This window comes from Pristiophorus japonicus, chromosome 14 (genome assembly GCF_044704955.1).
Source record: "Pristiophorus japonicus isolate sPriJap1 chromosome 14, sPriJap1.hap1, whole genome shotgun sequence".
Classification (NCBI taxonomy): domain Eukaryota; kingdom Metazoa; phylum Chordata; class Chondrichthyes; family Pristiophoridae; genus Pristiophorus; species Pristiophorus japonicus.
Window position 1 is genome coordinate 166,592,548 of NC_091990.1, and position 19,782 is coordinate 166,612,329.

The 19,782-nt window shown below is 45.2% G+C and overlaps 1 protein-coding gene across 3 annotated transcripts in view; it reads left to right on the forward strand.

Moving 5' to 3' along the window:
* Window positions 1–3,778: 3,778 nt before the first annotated feature.
* Window positions 3,779–19,782, forward strand: part of LOC139280214 (inner centromere protein A-like) — a 42,360-nt gene continuing 26,356 nt past the window's right edge. For 2 of the 3 annotated variants that reach the window (XM_070899817.1, XM_070899819.1), the window contains exons 1-5: window positions 3,779–3,857; window positions 6,233–6,388; window positions 8,418–8,507; window positions 10,710–11,473; window positions 15,560–15,605. In XM_070899817.1, coding sequence (XP_070755918.1) covers window positions 6,240–6,388; window positions 8,418–8,507; window positions 10,710–11,473; window positions 15,560–15,605 — 1,049 coding nt within the window. In that variant the 5' untranslated portion in view covers window positions 3,779–3,857; window positions 6,233–6,239. The other variant, XM_070899818.1, reaches the window with a different exon arrangement.

Below are 19,782 nucleotides of genomic sequence, written 5' to 3' on the forward strand. Positions count from 1 at the left end.
TCTCGTATTGGACTGTTCAGCCACCTAAGGACTCATGCTAAGAGTGGAAGCAAGTCTTCCTCGATTCCGAGGGACTGCCTATGATGGTGATGACTATGACCATTGTCCACTAAATGTTCACCTACTGACACTTGCAAGTGGTCGATGGAATTCAGTCAATATGTGCAGTCAGTATATAACAGCACAGAAAAGTCTGCCCATTAACATTAGGTAGGGGGAAGGGTCGGGGGGGCATGCCAGATATGAGACTCCCTAAGCAATTGCTCTACGCGGAGCTCCTTCTTGGTAAATGAGCCAAAGGAGGACAGCGGAAACGTTATAAGGACACCCTCAAAGCTTCCCTGGTAAAGTGCAACATCACCACGGACACCTGGGAGACCCTGGCCGAAGACTGCCCAAGGTGGAGAAAATGCATCCGGGAGGGCGTTGAGCTCTTTGAGTCTCGACGCAAAGAGTGTGAAGAGGTCAAGTGCCGGCAGCGGAAGGAGCGCGCGGCAAACCAGTCCCACCGACCCCTTCCCCCGACGAATGTCTGTCCCACATGTAACAGGGTCTGTGGCTCTCGTATCGGACTGTTCAGCCATCAAAGAACTCATTTTAAGAGTGAAAGCAATGTTTCTATAGGGGTTATGGAGAGAAAGCAGGAATGGGGTACTGAGGTTACATGATCAGCCATGATCTTATTGAATGGTGGTGCAGGCTCGAAGGGCCGAATGGCCTGCTCCTGCATCTATTTTCTCTGTCTGTGTTTTCCTTGATTCGGAGGGACTGCCTATGACGATGATACTATGACCATGTTACCCCTAAATGTTCCCCTACTGACACTTGCAAGTGGTCGGTGGAATTCAGTCAACATGTGCAGTCAGTATAAGTGCATCCGGGAGGGCGTTGAGTTCTTTGAGTCTCAACGCAAAGAGCGTGAAGAGGTCAAGCGTCGGCAGCGGAAGGAGCGCGCGGCAAACCAGCCCCACCGACCCCTTCCCCCGACGAATGTCTGTCCCATCCGTAACAGGGTCTGTGGCTCTCCTATCGGACTGTTCAGCTGTGATGTATGTAGCACTCAAATCACTGACTCCACACAGTCGGTGTTGTAGTAACTGCTGTGACCTTGGTCCGTTATTGTGTAACTCCAGAGTGCCCCTCAGATGTGATGGGCAGCCTTTCATACTCTGTCTCGCAGGTACTTTCGGGTCTCCCACCACAGTGCCCCTTGTGGCGCACCATTGTAACTATACATTTAATGTACATGGACAATACAGAACATCACACTCCCCCCCTCCCCCCGCAGTTCCAAAAGCAAATTGCCGGTAACCTCGGCCTTGTTCGTCCTGGTTGATTTGTGAGTGTGAGTCCATGACCATCCACTTCCCCCCCCCCCACCCATGTAGAGATTATGCTTGCGATCTGGTACAAGCATGTGGTATTTGCAGTCCTTACATGGGTGATACAAGTACACAAACATAACCTCCAGTAGAAAGCAGGTACACATGGACAGTACATTTGTATGCGTTGAAGAGTTATATCAAAAGGTTGCAGGTACACTGAACAGTTATTAAATCCCAGCTCCACTGGGTGAGGTATGGTGACGGCATACTGCCCCTTTTTGCCCGAGGTAATGGGCTGTGCTGAGACAGGGTATGGCAACTAGTGTGTTGCCTCTATTCTCAGAAAATAGTTGCCTTTGCGGCTTGTCTGCAGCCGCTGAACAATTGCATAAATCACATAAAATCAGAAATCGCATTAATTCTTTAGTCCTGTTAGTCACAGATCCATTAACCCTTTTAACTGTGTAGTGTGATATTAACTCTTTTCACCAATCATAACAATCATTTTAATCACAGTAATCATTTTAGCATCAAAATATTAACTCTTGTCATAAATCACGTCATCATACAAATCACAGTAATCATTTTGACTTACTCTTGCCCCTACAAAAGTCTCTTTGTGGGGACTGCTAACGGTGTAAGGCCCCTTTAAGACTCCCGGGTACATTTCCCTTTTAAGACGCCATTTTGTTTTTCCCCCACGAGGTTTCTACTGGGCGCCGCCATTTTAGGTGCTCTGCTGGTGCCTGCCTGCCTCTCTCTGCAGAACTCTGCTGCCACGAAGCTCGCCGTCATCTTGAACTCGCTGTGCTGCTGCCTGAGGTGCCACACTCTGAACGCACCCGGGAGCCGCAATGCACTGGCCCCCGCATCCTCCGGAGCACCCCACGCAGCTGACCCTTTTGCCCAGGATCCGCCACACACACACACACGTCCTCCGGAGCCGACCTCCTCACTGCCGCAGCCGATCCTGGACGAGCCCCGCTCCTCGGAGCAACGTCGCCGAGCGAGTCCCGCTCCCGAAACTGCCGATTCACTGCTCCTCCCGCTGCAAGTCCCGCGAACGGCCGACTCTGCCTGCGGGCCGACGGTGCCTGCTGGAGCAGCCCGTCGAGCCAAACCGCAATGCTCCTTGCTGGATAGCAGATCATCTGCCATCTCCTCGGCCACACGGTGAGTCGTGTTTCTTTTGCACATACGCTGAAGGTGGCCTTTCGTGTGGCAGGTATTGCATGTATACTCCGCAAACCTGCAACGGTAAGCCCCATGGCTTCCTCCGCAGCGCCAGCATGGTGCTACTCGATTAGCCCCCCTTAGCGGACTCTGAGTTCCAGGAATCTGAGGTCCGTGCTCTCTGCCCTGGGCAGAGCCACGTTCTGCAGTTTTGTCCGTGACGGGCGCTATCCTGTGAATAGTACCTGCTGGGTTCGAGACCGTGTGGATCATCTGCTTGGTGCTGCAAGTCGAGGTCATAAATGCCCGGCTGATGTTGATGGCTTACTGCAGGCTGACTGTAGGTTCAGTAGATAGCAGCTTGTGAAGGGGACCCTCATGGCCAATCCCCATAACAAAGACGTCTCGCAACGCCTCATTAAGGTGTGTGCCAAAATCGCACGGCGCCGCAAGTCTCCTGATGTCTGCAGCATATTTTGTGACATCCTGGCTCTCAGGTCTGCAGTGGTGGTAGAATTTGTGCTTGGCCGTGAGGATGCTCTCCTTCGGTTTCAGTTGGTTACGAATGAGTTCAGTCAGCTGCTCATATGACTTGTCCTTGGCGCTCGTGGGTGCCAGCAAATCCCTGACGAGACGATAAACCTCATCGCGACAACTGGACAGCAATATCGCCTTACGCTTCTCTATCAGTGTGTTTGTGTCCCCTGTCAGGTCGTTTGCTATAAAATAGTACTCGAGCCTTTCCGTAAAGGCATTCCAGTCATTACCCTCTGTGAAATCCTTTAGCGTGCCCAAAGTAGCCATGGTTGCGTGAAGAGCTCGTCCGTGTCCTCGTTGCCAATTTGTGATGTATGTAATACTCAAATCACTGACTCCACACAGTCTGGTGTTGTAGTAACTGCTGTGACCTTAGTCCTTTATTGTGTAACTCCAGAGTGCCCCTCAGGTGTGGTGGGCAGCCTTTTATACTCTGTCTCGCAGGTACTTTCGGGTCTCCCACCACAGTGCCCCTTGTGGCGCACCATTGTAACTATACATTTAATGTACATGGACAATACATAACATCAGCCATCAAAGAACTCACTTTGGGAGTGGAAGCAAGTCTTTTTGGATTCCAAGGGACTGCTTTATGATCATGAGGATGAAAGGGAAGAACAAAGGGATGCAATACCGAGACCTGCCGCTGCTGCCCGAGAGCGCGGGGCGGGGGGAGGGCGACGTGATTACGTCAGCGCGCGGGGCCGCGCGCGTATGGGCGGGTTGCCTGTCCCCGATTGGCTGGCTGTCTTAACTGGCGCTGGGTTTGAAAGTTGGAAGTTCGCGCGCGCCGGTCCGGTTTGTGTTGTCTCGCCGCCTCCGGTAAGCGGCGGCCGCTGTCGTTCGGTGTGTGTGAAGAAAAAGCCAAGGGAAGATCCCGGGGGGTGGTGAGACTGGCGGCCGGGCGGGGACGCTGTTACCTTGGGGTCGGGGGGTGTTGGGCAGTAGGCCCTGGTTGCGGGGGCGGGGGGGCGTAGGCTTTGTGCCTCAGGTGTTCGTTCAACCTCTCCCTTCCCGGCCTGTGCTGCGGCGCTCCCCAGGTCTCTCGCTCAGCCTTATTCGGGCAGAGCGGGAATAAGGCCGAGCGGGAGATCTGGGGAGCGCCGCCGGGCTTTAAATTTCCGCCCTGCCGGGGGATGAGGCACACCCCCCCCCCCCCCCACCTCCCGGGGGGGGGGGGGAAGGGGTCAGTCCCTCCCCAGGGGCCGCCGAGTGAGAATCCTTGGCCTGAGCCTTTGTGTGTGTTTTTTGAGCCGTTGCATGGCGCAGTGACACTCGATGTGTTGGTCACCGGCTTCAGTAAACTTCAATTTTTCATGTGAGACATCACCACAAACACCTTTTTTAATCTAATTTCTGACCACAGCCACACTCTTTCCCTCCCCCCACCCCCCCCCCCCCGGAAAGGGGTACTGAGGGAATGATCAGCCATGATCTTATTGAATGGCCTACTCCTGCACCTATTTTCTAAGTTTCTGACGGCTGAAATCGTGTTTACTACAGAAATATCCTCAAGTCAAATTGTGTGGTGGTGGCTCTCCACACACACACACACTGATATCTCCAGCACTCCTGGAACACAACTCTGGGTTGCTCTGTTTTCTTTCGCCACTCATTTCCAGATGCCAAGGCAATTTTAGAGAAGAAATAATTTTGTATATATCATTGGATATATTCAAGAGGGAGTTAGATATGGCCCTTATGGTTAAAGGGATCAAGGGGTATGGAGAGAAAGCAGGAAAGGGGTACTGAGATGAATGATCAGCCATGATCTTATTGAATGGTGGTGCAGGCTCGAAGGGCCGAATGGCCTATTCCTGCACCTATTTTCTATGTTTCTATGTATTTCATTCATCAGCTCAAGGCATCGCAAATTGCTTCACAACCCCACAAAGCATAGTCATTGCTGTAATGTCGGCAAATGTGGTAGCCAAGTTTTGTCTATAAAGGTCCCTCAAACACCAATGAGATAATGACCAGAATCTTTTTATTTTGGTAGTGTGGGTTGCTCCTTTATCACTGGACCTTTTTTTGTCCATCCTGAGGACAGATGGGGGTCCTGGTTTAATGCTTCATTTGAAAGACAGCACCTGAGTTTATGCAGCGCTCCCTCACTACTGCCTGACATTTGCGGTGGGTGATAACCGAGCACCCCTTTCAAACTGACCGCAACTCCAGAATATAGCGCATGTGCATCCTAATGTGTAAATCCTGAAGTTGCGGTCAGTCATTCACTGCTCTGACATTGGCTGTGCTGTGCCATCCTCCCCCCAAATCTGAGAAAGCAAGAAAGGGGTACTGAGGTGAATGATCAGCCATGATCTTATTGAATGGTGGTGCAGGCTCGAAAGGCCAAATGGCCTACTCCTGCACCTATTTTCTATGTTTCTATCCGGGGAAACTAACAAACCTTTGCTCTTTGACAGTAATACAGCTGTTAAATACCTCATTAAAAGCTAGACCCTTTTTGGATTAGGTGTAACGGGGTTTTAAAAGTGCATTGATTGCTAAACAAACATTATGCCCCTGAAAAACTAATTTTGATTTTGTGGAGTCTCCAATTTAATTTATTAAAATATTAGTTTAAGAAACTTTCAAAAATTTTTTTTAAAAATTCAGATTTACTGCCTTCCCCATGTCAGCCCCAATATTCGTTTTGCTTTCTCTAATATTTAAAAAAAAATTGAATCAAAGGAACTTACTCACTTCCTGGTTGACAGTCTGAGAGTCCTGCATTCTGATTGGCTGCTTCGACAGCTTGTTGATGTCAGAGCGGCTCGCATTCGGGATTCCCCATTAACTTGCACTTTGGAAAAGCCAAACTTCTCACTGCGGAGATCGTGAGATCTTTACGGAATGTTTACTTTGCGGCGAACGCCTTTGCTTTGTTGCTGACTGCAAATTATGGGCCATTGATTCAGACAAGAGTTCACCACTGAGTCAAGGTTGACACTAACTTATGCTTTAACTATTCCCCAGCTGTGATTGGCTAACTCAGCACTGATATTATTCAATTGTTAATGACCAATGGTTCTTGAATGATGTGATGTTTCTCTCTTCCTCAAACACTGTCACACTTTATATTGGCACAAAATTTGTTTTGCACTCCAACTTGAAATTTAGCTGGGTAATTTAAATCACTTGATTTTGGCTACTCTTGCCAGCTCTTAAAACTGTTTTCTTTCTCTGTCATTCAGGGACATCATGGCTTCTAGAACAGCAATTGCAATGGTTGACACTGATAACATGCTGAAGTATTTTGGTGAGAAACTCCATGCTGTTCTTGAAGATTTCAAAGAAAATGCAGTATGGCTGAAAGAAATCCAAGAGGAGGCCAAGAAGATGTTTATCAGGTAAGAATTGTACTGGGTTCTTACAAACTTCATCGCAGCCACTGTACTTCTTGATTGAACATACAAACATAAGAAATAGGAGCAGAAGTTGGCCTCAACTCCACTTCCCTACCCTTGACTCCCTTAATGTTCAAAAATGTGTCTATCTCCATCTTAAATATATTCAATGACCCAGCCTCCACAGCTCTCTGGGGTAGAGAATTCCAAAGATTCACGACCCTCAGAGAAGAAATTCCTCCTCATTTCCCCTTTAAATGGGCGACCCCTAATTCTGAAACTATGCCCCCTAGTTCTAGATTCCCCACGAGGGGAAACATTCTCTCCGTATCTACCCTGTCAAGCCCCCTCAGAATATAGTCAGTTTAGTAGCAGTCAAATATAGAAAATTGCTCCACGAATGGTGAGGCTGGTTAAGATGGCTTTGCTGCAGCATCGATCCTTGAATCTGAAGTGTAAGTAGAATCTTAGAATGGTTACAGCACAGAAGGAGGCCATTCAGCCCGACAAGCCCATGTCGGCTCCCTGCAAGTTGCTCTTGAGCTAGTCCCACTTTCCTCGTAGCCTTGCAAATTTTTTTCCTTCAGATACTTATCCAATTCTCTTTTGAAAGCCACGATTGAATATGTCTACACCACCCTGTCAGGCAGCGCATTCTAGATTCTAACTACTCGCTACATAAGTTTTTCCTAATGTCACCTTTTGTTCTTCTGCCAGTGAACTTAAATTTGTGTCCTCTGGTTCTTGACCCTTCTGCCAATGGGAACAGTTTATCTCTATGTACTTTGTCTAGACCCCTCATAATTTTGAACACCTCTATCAAATCTGCTCTCAACCTTCTCTGCTCTATGGATAACAACTCCAGCTTCTCGAGTCTATCCACATAACTGAAGTCTCTCATCCCTGGTACCGTTATTGTAAATCTTTTCTGCATCTTCTCTAAGGCCTTCACAGCCTTCCTAAAGTATGGTGCCGAGAATTGGACAAAATACTCCAGTTGAGGCCGAACCAATGTTTTATAAAGATTCATCATAACTTCCTTGCTTTTGTACTCTCTGCCTTTATTTATGAAGCCTTGGATCCCATATGCTTTTTTTACCTGCTTTCTCAACCTGTCCTGCCACCTTCAATGATTTGTGCAGGTATACTCCCAGGTCTCTCTGTTCATGCACCATGCCACCTTTAGAATGGTACCCTTTAAGTAAGGGATGCTCTAGTTTAGGGAAGGAACAAAGCAGCCAGAGTTTGTGATGATTCCACGCTCCTATTCCATGACTCCTGCTGGGAAGTGTGTGGATATCTGGTGGGACAGGATCAGGTCTCTGATAACTCACTTTTGACAACCAGCTTGTCTGATACGCTATTCAAAGTGTTTTTGCTCCGATCAGTGAAACTAGCCATGTCATTCAATTGATAACATGCAGTGTAATTGAGAGAGTGACTACCCATTTAATATTGTTAAGGAAAAGCAGTTTATTTTTATTGATGGCTTTTGTTTCAATACACCATAAAAGGATTTGGAGTTATACTTCAGTGGCTGAGTTTACTTCAGAATTCAGTCAGTCGTACAAGTTGAGCAATTGGACTAGTTTGATTCCAAGAAGTGCGCCTCTTTTTTTAAGGTTCAATATATGTTGAGACAGATAGGAAAGAAGCACCATTATTGTTTTGATATATTGTGAAGCATAGCAATGTTTGTAAATTAATGCAAGTCTACTGTTTTGTGGTAAGTACTTGTTCTTGGGCTAGAACCAACTGACAGCTTATTTGAGTCTCTAACAAAGTATATTCAATCACATGCTACATTCCAATAAGTCAAAGTGCAGTTGCAAAGGTTCTCTGGGCCTTGCTATAGTACAGAGCAGCTAAAAGTACACTGCTATCACGGGGAGCTCGAGGTCCACTTACAGAAGTGGATGGTAAACCCAAGTGGGATATCTAGCAAAACATAATTGGAGCATTGGGCAGCGGGGTGAGTTTTATCACGATGCTTAAGCAAGTTATTTCTATACAAATTGAAAATGTTTTTCAGCGATTTTAATGCAGAGCCTGAGTTGATGCCAAAAACACCTTCAGAGAGAAAACGGCATAGGAGACGCCCATCTGTGGCCCAGGATAAGAGGTAAGGCTCTCAATGGTGTTTAATGCTGTGTGATGCCTTTCAACTGTATCTATCACCTGAACAAGTTCAATGCTGGATTTATATGATCTAATCCCTCAGTTGTGTTTTTGAAAGGTGTATTTTTTCAGGCTGTGAACCACCCGTGAATAATCTGGTGCTGCCTCTGAGCAGTCTGCTAGATGTTGGACTAGTTTGTAATTTTTTTAATTTATGGTTTATTAAAATTGTGAACTCTTGAGTGGCTGCATGATAGTGTAAACAAAAATAAAGTTGTTTCTCCGACTACAATAATAATTAATGTACTTGAAAGATTAAATGCCAATAAATAAGAAAAATGGGGAGGGAGGGAAAGTCCAGTTTCATTATACCCTGTACTATGACACAAGGGAAAACTTAAGATCCTGTCCAGTTCAACAAAATGCTCCTCTTAGCCAAGTGTTAGTTAGAAAAGTTTCATGCTTATCTTCCTAACTATTTTTGGATTCTAATTGATGGCTTAGTTGGCAAGTAACATGGGGGTAGAGTTTCTGCTTTGGACACAATCGACGACAGCAGGTAGCGCCCAAAATTGGGCCCATTTTGAGAAGTCTTTTTTTCTCGGGGCCCACTCGAACTCGCTGTGCATTTGGCGATATGCAAATCTGCTACGAACCAGTGCAATTGACTTTTTAGAACGTAATTTTTTTTTTAAATTGCTTTAAAAAATATTCATCTCTTTGAGTGGTAATGGGTTTATCACAAAATAAACATTTTAATCAGTGTCTAGTCCACCACTTGTGTGTAAACTGATTTTAAATGACTTAAAAAAAACTATACAGTACCATTTGCTAGTTATTAGTGTGCAGCAGTCAGTTTCTTAGTAAATTAAAAAAATGATATTCAAAAGCTTTTAATTCATCCCTATTGGTGTTCTTGCACTTAAAAGAACCAGCTTAATTTTTAGAGCCTTCTTGCAGGCCTGCTAATGAGTGCAGTTAGTGGAAACTCCCATTGCTGATTAATTTGATCCGTGAGCGTGGCCAGATTTTTGGGCCAAGCCAGCTTCTAGCGCAATGCCTTTTAAACTATCGGAAAAGATTGCAAAAACTTGATTTGCACTTAAAACTCTGCTATCTTTTGTGTGGTTTTACTGATTTCAGGTGAATTACGGCGAAAAAAAACAGTGCAACTGAGTGAAACCTATTGTTTAGCCTGACAGACCAGCTGGTCTCTGACTTGATTTACAGTCTCTCTTTAGATTGTTCGACCAAAGTGGCATTATGGATGAAATGGACTGGTCTCAATGCTCCTGAGCCCATCGGGGGATTGGGGAAAGAGGGGAACAGTCTAGGTTCCTGCTCCCGATAGTTATCTAGTGACTTGTACTACAAAGTGTGGATGTTTGGTGATGGATTTGATGATTTCCATGATAAAATAATTGCAAGCACCACTGTTTATGCTGTCACATGGCAGTTCAGAGAAGGTTCACTAGGTTGGTGCCGGAGATGAGGGCTTGACTTGGGAGGAAAGGTTGAATAGGTTGGGCCTCTACTCATTGGAATTCAGAAGATTGAGAGGTGATCTTATCAAAACGTATTAAGATTGAGGGGCCTTGACAAGGTGGATGCAGAGAGGATGTTTCCACTGATGGGGGATATTAGAACTAAGGGGCATAATCTTAGAATGAGGGGCTGCCCATTTAAAACTGAGATGAGGAGCAATTTCTTCTCTGAGGGTTGTGGATCTGTGGAATTCGCTGCCTCAGAGAGCTGTGGAAGTTGGGACATTGAATAAATTTAAGACAGAGATAGACCGTTTCTTAACCGATAAGGGAATAAGGGGTTATGGGGAGCGGGCAGGAAAGTGGACCTGAGTCCATGATCGGATCAGCCAAGATCGTATTAAATGGTGGAGCAGGCTCGAGGGGCCGTATGGCCGACTCCTGCTCCGAGTTCTTATGTTCTTATGTAAGTACATGGCAGTTGCAAGCTCCTGTGGAACTGAACCAGTGTCTTTAGAAACTTGGGGATGAGAGGAAGGTCCCTAACCCCACTTTAAAGAAATTTACACCTGATGGAGATGAACCCTGATAAATTGTCATTCTCCAGTAGTTTATGATTGTAATTGTCTGATGCCAATTTTGCTACCCGTGAGAGTTGTGCCTCACAGCGAATCTGCTGGTTATTTGGAGAGATTTCAATTTTAAAAATGTTATCCCTCCAGGTTTTCTCGCAGCAGAAAGAATTTAAGGCGTTCTTCAATTCAGCAGGCAAAGCTCAAAAGTAGGATCTTTGAGGAAGATAACAGTGGCTGCAATAAAATAGTTGAGCCGTCACATCCTGTACGCCTGACACGATCAACAGCACGTGCAGTAGCGACTGCCAATCTAGAAACTGAAAAAAACAGCGAGTCCCCTATTGTCCCGGTTAATGGTCGCGTGCCATTGGTTGTATTGTCACTGAATGACTGCAAGAGTGTGGAGTTGCACCAAAAAGGTCAGGTGGCCAACTTAGCCCAAACTCTGCTTATTTCTGAAGATGTGAAATTGTCTCAAAAGGCATTTGAGGCAAAACCACCTCCTTCAAGTGGCTCGCTTTTGGAAACATTGACTCCTGCTGCCATTGCAGTGATCCCCAGAAGCCCAAATCGTGCCGCAACCAAGATGAAAATAGCAGAGGCTGTTGCTGCTAAAGGAAATGGAGTGGATAGAGAGTCTGGTTTAGCTGGCCAGCAGTTGAGTAATGTTCTGGGGGCACCAGCTGTTAGGGAGAACGCCAGCTCTGAAGATGAAAACCAGACTGTTCATCGAGCTATCCGTAAATCAGCGCGCAATACCCGTGCCAGCCGCCGCTCCAACTGTGCTAGGTTGGTGAATAAATATTCATTGAATGTTCAACGGACTGCCGTCGTACGGGAATCCATGAGAAAATCATTGCGTAAATCCAGCGTTAGAAGGAAGAGTGTGCTGGAGTCCTCTGCTTCCAGCCGTGAGTATAATTGTCTAAGAAACATTTACAAATTTATACCTTGTATTCTAGCTGCAGATGATATTTAGAAATGTGTACATATTTCAGCCATGTGTGTTGAGGGTCGATCTGCATTGTGGCAGGGAAAAGATGCTGCAGCCCGTAGAGAGAGCTTATTACAGCTAGCCCTTTCTCTCCAGTGCACAGGCTGAAGAAGCAATGACCTGCGTCTTTTGGATCAAGAGACTAGTCATGTTCCTCATGATCTCACAAAATCGCGCAAAGGGGAGGGGTTGACCATAATATGGGGAGGAGGGTGCCCTTCTGTCCAATGCCCCCCTCGCAGTTATTTGGTATGAGGTGATGAGTTTTTTGGAGGATTTGTGGCTTGGTCTGTACAATTTTTAATCTTTGAATTGGCTGCCTTGCATTTTGTTGCAGGTGATGTTTAAGGCCTGACTCCATACATTTTCCCATCCATTCCAGGGTACTGATCCTCCTTTTCTAAACCATTAGCACGACCCCTTCACCCTCTCAAAAAAAAAATCTGTCCTTTAAAAACTACTGCCCCATCTCCAACCCCTCCTACCTCTCGAGTCCTTGAATGAATTGTTGCCTCCCTAATCCATGCCCCTCACTCCCCTTTCAAATTGCCAGTCAAGTTTCTGCCTCTGCCACAGCACCAAAACAGCCTAACCCAGTTCACAAAAGACCCTGGCTGTGGTGCATTATCCCTCCATGACTTCTCTGCAGTCTTTAACACTATTGATTACACTGTCCTCCATTGTCTGGCTCAGGGCTCTGTCATTGCTTGGTTTCACTGATTATCTATCTGCTCGTAGCCAGAGCATCACTTTGTGCATTCAGTTAGCTTCAGAGTGCTCCAAGGATCTGACCGTGGCCCCTTCCTCATCTACATGCTGCCTCTTGGTGACATCATCCTGCAGAGATGTATGCTGATGATGCCCAGTTCTATCTCTTAGTCCCCTCAGACTGCTTATCTGACTTTCTCAAATAAGAATATGCGAAATAGGAGCAGCAGTCGGGCATAAGGCCCCTCGAGCCTTCAATAAGATCATGAGTGAACTTCTACAACAACTCTACTTTCCCATCCTATCCCTTGATCCCCTTAGTGCCCAAAAATCTCTTGATCTCCAGTCTTGAATATACTCATCGACTGAACATCCACAGCCCTCTGGGATAGAGAATACTAAAAATTAACAGCCCTCTGAGTGAAGAAATTTCTTCTCATCTCCATCCTAAATGGCCGAGCCCTTATCCTGAGATTGTGACCCCTCCCCTAGTTCTAGACTCTCCAGCCCGGGGAAACAGCCTCTCAGCGTCTGCCCTGTCGAGCCCTCTTAAGAATTTTATATGTTTCAATGAGATCACCTTTCATTCTAACTCCAGAGAATATAGGCCAACTCTCCTCAATCTCTCCTCATTGGACAGCCCTCCCATCCCAGAAATCAATCTAGTGAAGCTTTGTTACATCCCCTCCAAGGCAAGTATGTCCTTCCTTGGATAAGAAGACCAAAACTGTGCACAGTACTCCAGGTGTGGTCTCTCCAAGGCCCTATATAATTGTAGCAAGACTTCCTTACTCTTGTATTCCATTCCCCTTGCAATAAAGGCTAACATACCATTTTCCCTCCTACTTGCTTGCTCTACCTGCCTGTTAACTTTTTGTGATTCGTGTGAAAGGACCCCCAAATCCCTCTGCATACCAGCATTTGCTAGTCTCTTGCTTTTAAAACATATTTTGCTTTTCCATTCTTCCTACCAGAGTGAATACTTTCACACTTCCCCACATTTTACTCCTCTGCCACCACCTTGCCCAATCATTTAACCAGTCCGTATCCCTGTTCAGCCTCTTTGTGTCCTGCTCATGGCTTCTTTCCCACCTAGCTTTGTATCACCAGAAAACTTGGATACATTGCACTTGGTCCCTTCATCTGAGTCATTGATCTAGATTTTAGATAGCTGAAGCCCAAATACTGAACCTCATGGCACTCCACTAGTTATATACCCTGCTTTCCCAAAAATGACCCATTTATTCCTCCTACTCTGTTTTCTGTCCGTTAACCAATCCTCAATCCATGCTAATATAATATTGCCCCCAATCCCATGAGCCCTAATCTTGTGTAACCACCTGTTGTGTGGCACCTTGTTGAATGCCTTCTGAAAATCCACTGGTTTCTCCCTTATTTACCCAACTAGTTACATTCTTTCAAAATTAAGATGTCAAACCTGATGATTTCCCTTTCATAAAACCATCAAATGAAATGAAGCTTTTTCCTATCTAAGCATTAGGAAGATCAAAAGCATTATCTTTGGTTCCCACCATACTCTGTACCCTTGCCAAGATTCGATCCCCAGTCACTGTCTCAAGATAAACCAGATTGCAACCATGGCATCTTATTTAACCCTGAGCTTATGAGCCCATAGACATTCCATCAGAAAGACTGCCTACTTCCATCTCTCTAATATGGCCTGCCTCCACCCTCAGCTTATCTGCCTCTGAGACCTTCCTTCATTCCAATGTCATTTTTTAAAAATTCGTTCACGGGATGTGGGCGCCACAGGGAAACCAGCATTTATTGCCAATCCCAAATTGCCCTTGACAACCGAGTAGCTTGCTAGGCCATTTCAACAGGCAGTTAAGAGTCAACCACATTGCTGTGGGTCTGGAGTCACATATAGACCAGACCGGGTAAGGGCGGCAGATTTCCTTCCCTGCAGACATTAGTGAACCAGATGGGTTTTTATGACAATCGCCACTACTGATAAAAGCTTTTTATTCCAGATTTACTTCATTAACTGAATTTAAATTCCCCAGCTGACATGGTGGGATTTAAACTTGCATCACTGGATCATTAGTCTAAGCCTCTGGATTGCGAGTAACATAACCACTATGCCACCGTTCCCATTATTGTATTGACTTGTTATTGTAAAGCTGTGCATTATTATACTGAATAAGGTCTTACGCCGTTCATAAATTTCTTGTCTTGCACCATCCCATTTGTCCATCACCATGTCTTTTCTGATCTACATTGGCTCCTGTATTTATATAAATGCAAGTTATCAGTCCTGTTTCACCGTATATACGTTACCTGGAATAAATGGGATTGCTTCAGGCACAAATAATCATCCACAGCATTGGGTTCCTTGTAATGATCACTTTCAGATTCTCTTGGGGTGTGATCGCTACTCCCCAGATCGAAGCAAGATGTTTTGTTCCTGCGGATGGTGTGATGTTCTGTGATTTTTGGGGGATGATTGAAGATCTTGATTTCCATTGTCAGCTGTGGCTCAGTGGATAGCACACTCGCCTCTGAGTCAGACAGTGTGGGTTCAAGTCCCACTCGAGGGACTTGATCACAAAAATCTAGGCTGACACTCTAATGCACTGTTGAGGGAGCGCTGCACTATTGGAGGTGCCGTCTTTTGGATAAGATGTTCAACCGAGGCCCCATCTGCTCCCTCAGGTGGACCTAAAAGATCCCACGGCACTGTTTTGAAGAAGAACAGGGAGGTTATCCCCGGTGTCCCGGCCAATATTTATCCCTCAATTAACATAACATAAAAACCGATTATCTGGTCATTATCACATTGTTGTTTATGGGAGTTTGCTGTGCGCAAATTGGCTGCCACGTTTACCACATTACAAAAGTGACTACGCTTCAAAAGTACTTCATTAGCTGTAAAGTGCTTTGTGTTGTCCGGTGACCGTGAAAGGCGCTGTATAAATGAAAGTCTTTTTTCTTTTAAAGTTATGTATGGCCCAGTTGGGGAAGGAAGCCCCAGCGTACAGTAGTGTGCACTGGGGGAGGGGGTTCTTGGGTTGGGAAACCTTCCCATTTTCTTTTGAATTGGCAACTAGTTGCTATTATGCTTGTTTGTATTTTTTTAATATACCATATGGTATCTAGGGATCTAGCTACCCAGATGTTGCAACTGACTTTGAATCCTCATTTGCAATACATGTCATTTAAGAATTCTTGATTCAATTGATCAGGCTTCAGTGTTCAAATTTTTAGTTAATGTTTTTATTCAAACCATATATATCATTTATTTATTTTGGTAATATGTCTGTTTTTTCTCTAGATCAGAACTGCACGGACAAAATGGAAGGAATTGGTGAGAGAGAGTGGTAAGAGAATTTTACTGGAATGCATATTTCTGATGTTTGTTGCTCAGAGGTCTGATCCTTTTAAAGTTTTTTTAAATGCGTCAAGGCTAAGTACAGTAAATGTATACCATCCCAACTGGTGTATCATACCTAGAGGGATCTCTTGCAGACGTTCTTCTGAATTATCCCTCCTTTTCTGAAGGTCATGTAAGGAAATTATATCCAACTTAAGACGTGTCCAATTGTTGAGGGATAGTTCAAGTGCTCGTTGCTGGTTAATATCTTCTCAAGTAATCAGTGCTCATCTGTGAGCCCAGACAGTGAGTTTTGCAGGCTGTTGGAGCATGGGTGGTATACTGATTGTCCTTATTTGACATTGTAGAGAGGAACCCCTGCGTTTTTTTCAATCTTTTCCTAAAACAGGATCACGAAGGCCAACTTTACTGATCCTATTTCTTCCCAAGTTGAGATCCAGTAACCAGCTTGTGACGTTAACTATTATTCACTATGATACAGAATGGCAGGTTCTGATCTGGTAATTCAAGGTGTAGAGTTTGTAATCGATTTTAAACGGCCTGATAAATTAAAATGTATTCTAATGAATGTAAGCAGCCATCTTGTTGTAGGTGTCAATATGATATTAAGCTCTTTAAACTTTGAGACTTAATGTCTGTAAGGCTTTGGCTTTTGTAGTCCATCACTGGTGAAGCCAGTTGTTAGACCTCTTATTCTATTATAGTGGCAGTGGTCGGTGTATTTATCTGCTAATGATGTGGAAAGCTGATCCATGCAAATGTTTACACATCTGTTCCGAGCTGCTAAGCTAACCTATTCAGGAAAATATCCAGTTGTTCAGTGTTTGAGTCTGTTTATACTGATCATAAATATTACTAATTTGGTTAAATGTGATTTGGTTGTTCCTGGCAGAATACTGTGAGCGCTCAGTTTTATGTAGTGGCTTGGTAAGTAATTCAACTCCATGTAGTATAGTATGGTGCTGAGTCATAGCCCAAGATGCCAGCTGTGGCTCAGTGGGTAGCACGCTGGCCTGAGTTAGAAGATTGTGGTTTCAAGACCCACTCCAGAGACTTTGGCACAAAATCTAGGCTGACACTCCCAGTGTAGTACTGAGGAAGTGCTGCACTGTCTTGAGATGCTGTCTTTAGAATGAGACGTTAATCTGAGACCCGATCTGATCTTGGGTGAACGTAAAAGATCCCACGGCACTATTTGGAAAAAGAGCAGGGAAATTCTCCCTGGTGTTCTGGCCAATATTTATCCTTCAATCAACATCACTAACACAGATTATCTGGTCGTTCTCACATTGCAGCAGTGATCACACTTCAAAAGTACTTGATTGGCTGTGGAGCGCTTTGGGATCTCTTGAGGTCTATAGAATTGCAAGTTTTAAGATGATCCCAGGTCTGTGTGCTTGAGTAAATACTTTCTGTCAATGGAATGCTGCAACTGACCTCCATTCCATTGAAAGAAAAGAAAGACTTGCATTTATATAACACCTTTCATGACCTCAGGATGTCTCAAAGTGCTTTACAGGCAATGAAGTACTTTTTGAAGTGTAGTCACTTGTAATGTAGGAAACGCGGCAGCCAATTTGCACACAGCAAGTTCCCACAAACAGGTAAATGACCAGATAATCTTTCAGCGATATTGGTTCAGGGATAAATATTGGCCAGGACACCGGGATATTCTAACATTGAGTTAGAAAGGGGGAACGATTGACTGGGCTCCCCTGTTTGGATCACCATGATGTGACAACCTCGGCAATGGATTGAATGTGATTCAGCCGGGATGTCCTCCCATGCTCTGTTGCCAAGCGACATGGGTGGAATAGCCACTCGGGTGAGGTATTTAGGGGGTTGTTGATACCTGTGGTGCTAGACTCCCAGCATGCATCTGAGATGGGGTTAGGAGCACTGTGGCTCAGGGTTGCAATGTAGGGTAGTCTTTTTATGGCTCTACAGTAATATGTACATTTTTTTAGCTGCTGATTTCCCCGCCCCCCCCCCCCCCACCCATGTGCTTCATGTTTTTCTCCCTTCCCAAATAAAAGTCAATCTAACTTTGCCACACTATTGAACTTTTTTTTATGGTTCGCATATATAAGCCAGCACAGGCATCATGGATCATGGGCTTGCTTCTGTAAGTTTTTGATATTTGTACTAGATTCACAGGATGCTAGTTTCCAGAAACCAATGTTGTACGTTTTGCTATTTCTGTCAACTGAACATATCAAGAGTGAAAATGACGGTCTTTTCTTGACATTGGTGGCCATGTTGAAAACTCAGTACAGGAGCAACAGAGTGGTTACAATCTGGAATACACTGCCTAAAAGGGTGGTGGATTCCATAGTCTCAAAAGAGAAAATAGGTAAATACTTATTAGGAGAAATTTACTGGGCTGTGGGGAAGGAGCAGGGGGAGTGGGACTAATTGGATCGCTCTTTCAAAAGAGCCGGCACAGGCACGATGGGCCAAACAGCCTCCTTTTGTGCTGTACAATTCTATGAATCCATGGAGTCTTGGGGGAGGGGAGGGGATGGGGGGGGTCCGATCTCTGACCCAGGGTGGGGCGGTGGGAGAAGGGGTGCACTCTTGCTCCTTCTGGCCCACAAGCAGTGCTGTGAAGACACTTACCTTCTCCCTGAAACTGTCCTCACTTCACATCAGCTGCCGGATTTCTCAAGGCCTGAGAAACCTGGGTGCCCACTGTAAAACCTGCAAAGCAGGTTAAATCAGAGTCTGCTAGCCTCACTAAAATATTTTAATTGCCAACCTGTCTCCTGGGAGTGGGTTGGTTTCTGTCACCCCCCTTGTCCTGTTCCCTGCCCCCGTCCCCTGTTAAACCAGGAAGTGGGCAGGTTGAAGGCGGGTTCCTATCTCTCTTGGCATTTTGCCCATTTACCCTGCACCTAATCCCATGCACCAACTCATGTTAAAATTTCCCCTGTGATATTTGTTGCGCCCTTTCACTTTAAATTCTGATATTTATGAAATTGTAAAGAAAGCCAGACTGTTTCCTCTAACCCTACTGAAAAATGAGTAACTTTTAAACACTTCACAGTAGTTTCCTGTTTTTTGCTTTTAATTTTAATATTTGGTCTAAAATTTTGGTTAATCATCAAAATTTACAGCACAGAAGCAGGCTATTCGGCCCATTGTGTCTGTGCCGGCTGTAAGATATCCAGCCTAAGCCCACTTTCCAGATCTTGGTCTGTAGCCCTGTAGGTTACGGCACTTTAAATGCGCCCTGCTTTAAAATGTAAAAAGTTACAAAAAATTTGCCACTTCGAAAATAGGACCTACATAGGTTTCTGGGTTGGATACTATCCCTGAAGTCTTTTTAAAACTTCTTTCACTGGAATGGCAAAATTCTTAATAACTGATATTTTCATGCTCTAGAGGTAGTGAGGCAAATCCTTGACTCGCCTTTTACAGTAAAACCAGGGAAGCTTCTGCAGTTATCTCGCCTTTTATCCACAGTGATTAATGTAAATCTGTGTTGATGTATGCCACCCTCCCAACATTATTCCGTGAGAGCCACACATCTTGAACAGTGTTTGAAGTGACTGTTACAAAGTTGTGTCACAGATCACATTACACTTCTAATGTCAATTTCAAATGCGAATTTCAAGTGAAAGGGCGCAGCAAATATCACGGGGAAAATTTTACCATGATTAGGTGCAGGGTAAATGGGCAAAATGCCGAGTGAGATAGGAACCTGCCCACTTCCTGGTTTAACGGGATGAGGGTGCATGGGAATGGGATAGATTTGGGGAGGGAAACACAAAAGTGGATGCACAATCTCTTTCCTCCTCCCTCTCTCTTCCCCCCCCCCCCCCCCCGAGATTTCTGTTCAAACTGCAAAATGTGGCTGGGTCTGAACAAAGTAAAATTTGCTATGGTAGGAAAAAACTAATTGGGATATCTTTTCTAAATATATGGCCAATGGAGCAAACCGAAGGGGGTAGTTTTCGCTTTCGCTTCCAATCCACGACCTGGATGCAAATTGCACGAAACATTGCGCTTATTTTCAGGTGTTTTGTTCTCTCGCTCGCTCGCTCTCTCTCTCTCTCTCTCCTCTCCCCCCCTCTCTCTCTCTCTCTCTCTCTCCCTCTCCCGCCTCCTCTCCCTCTCTCTCTCTTCTCCCCCCCTCTCTCTCTCTCTTCCCCCCCTCTCTC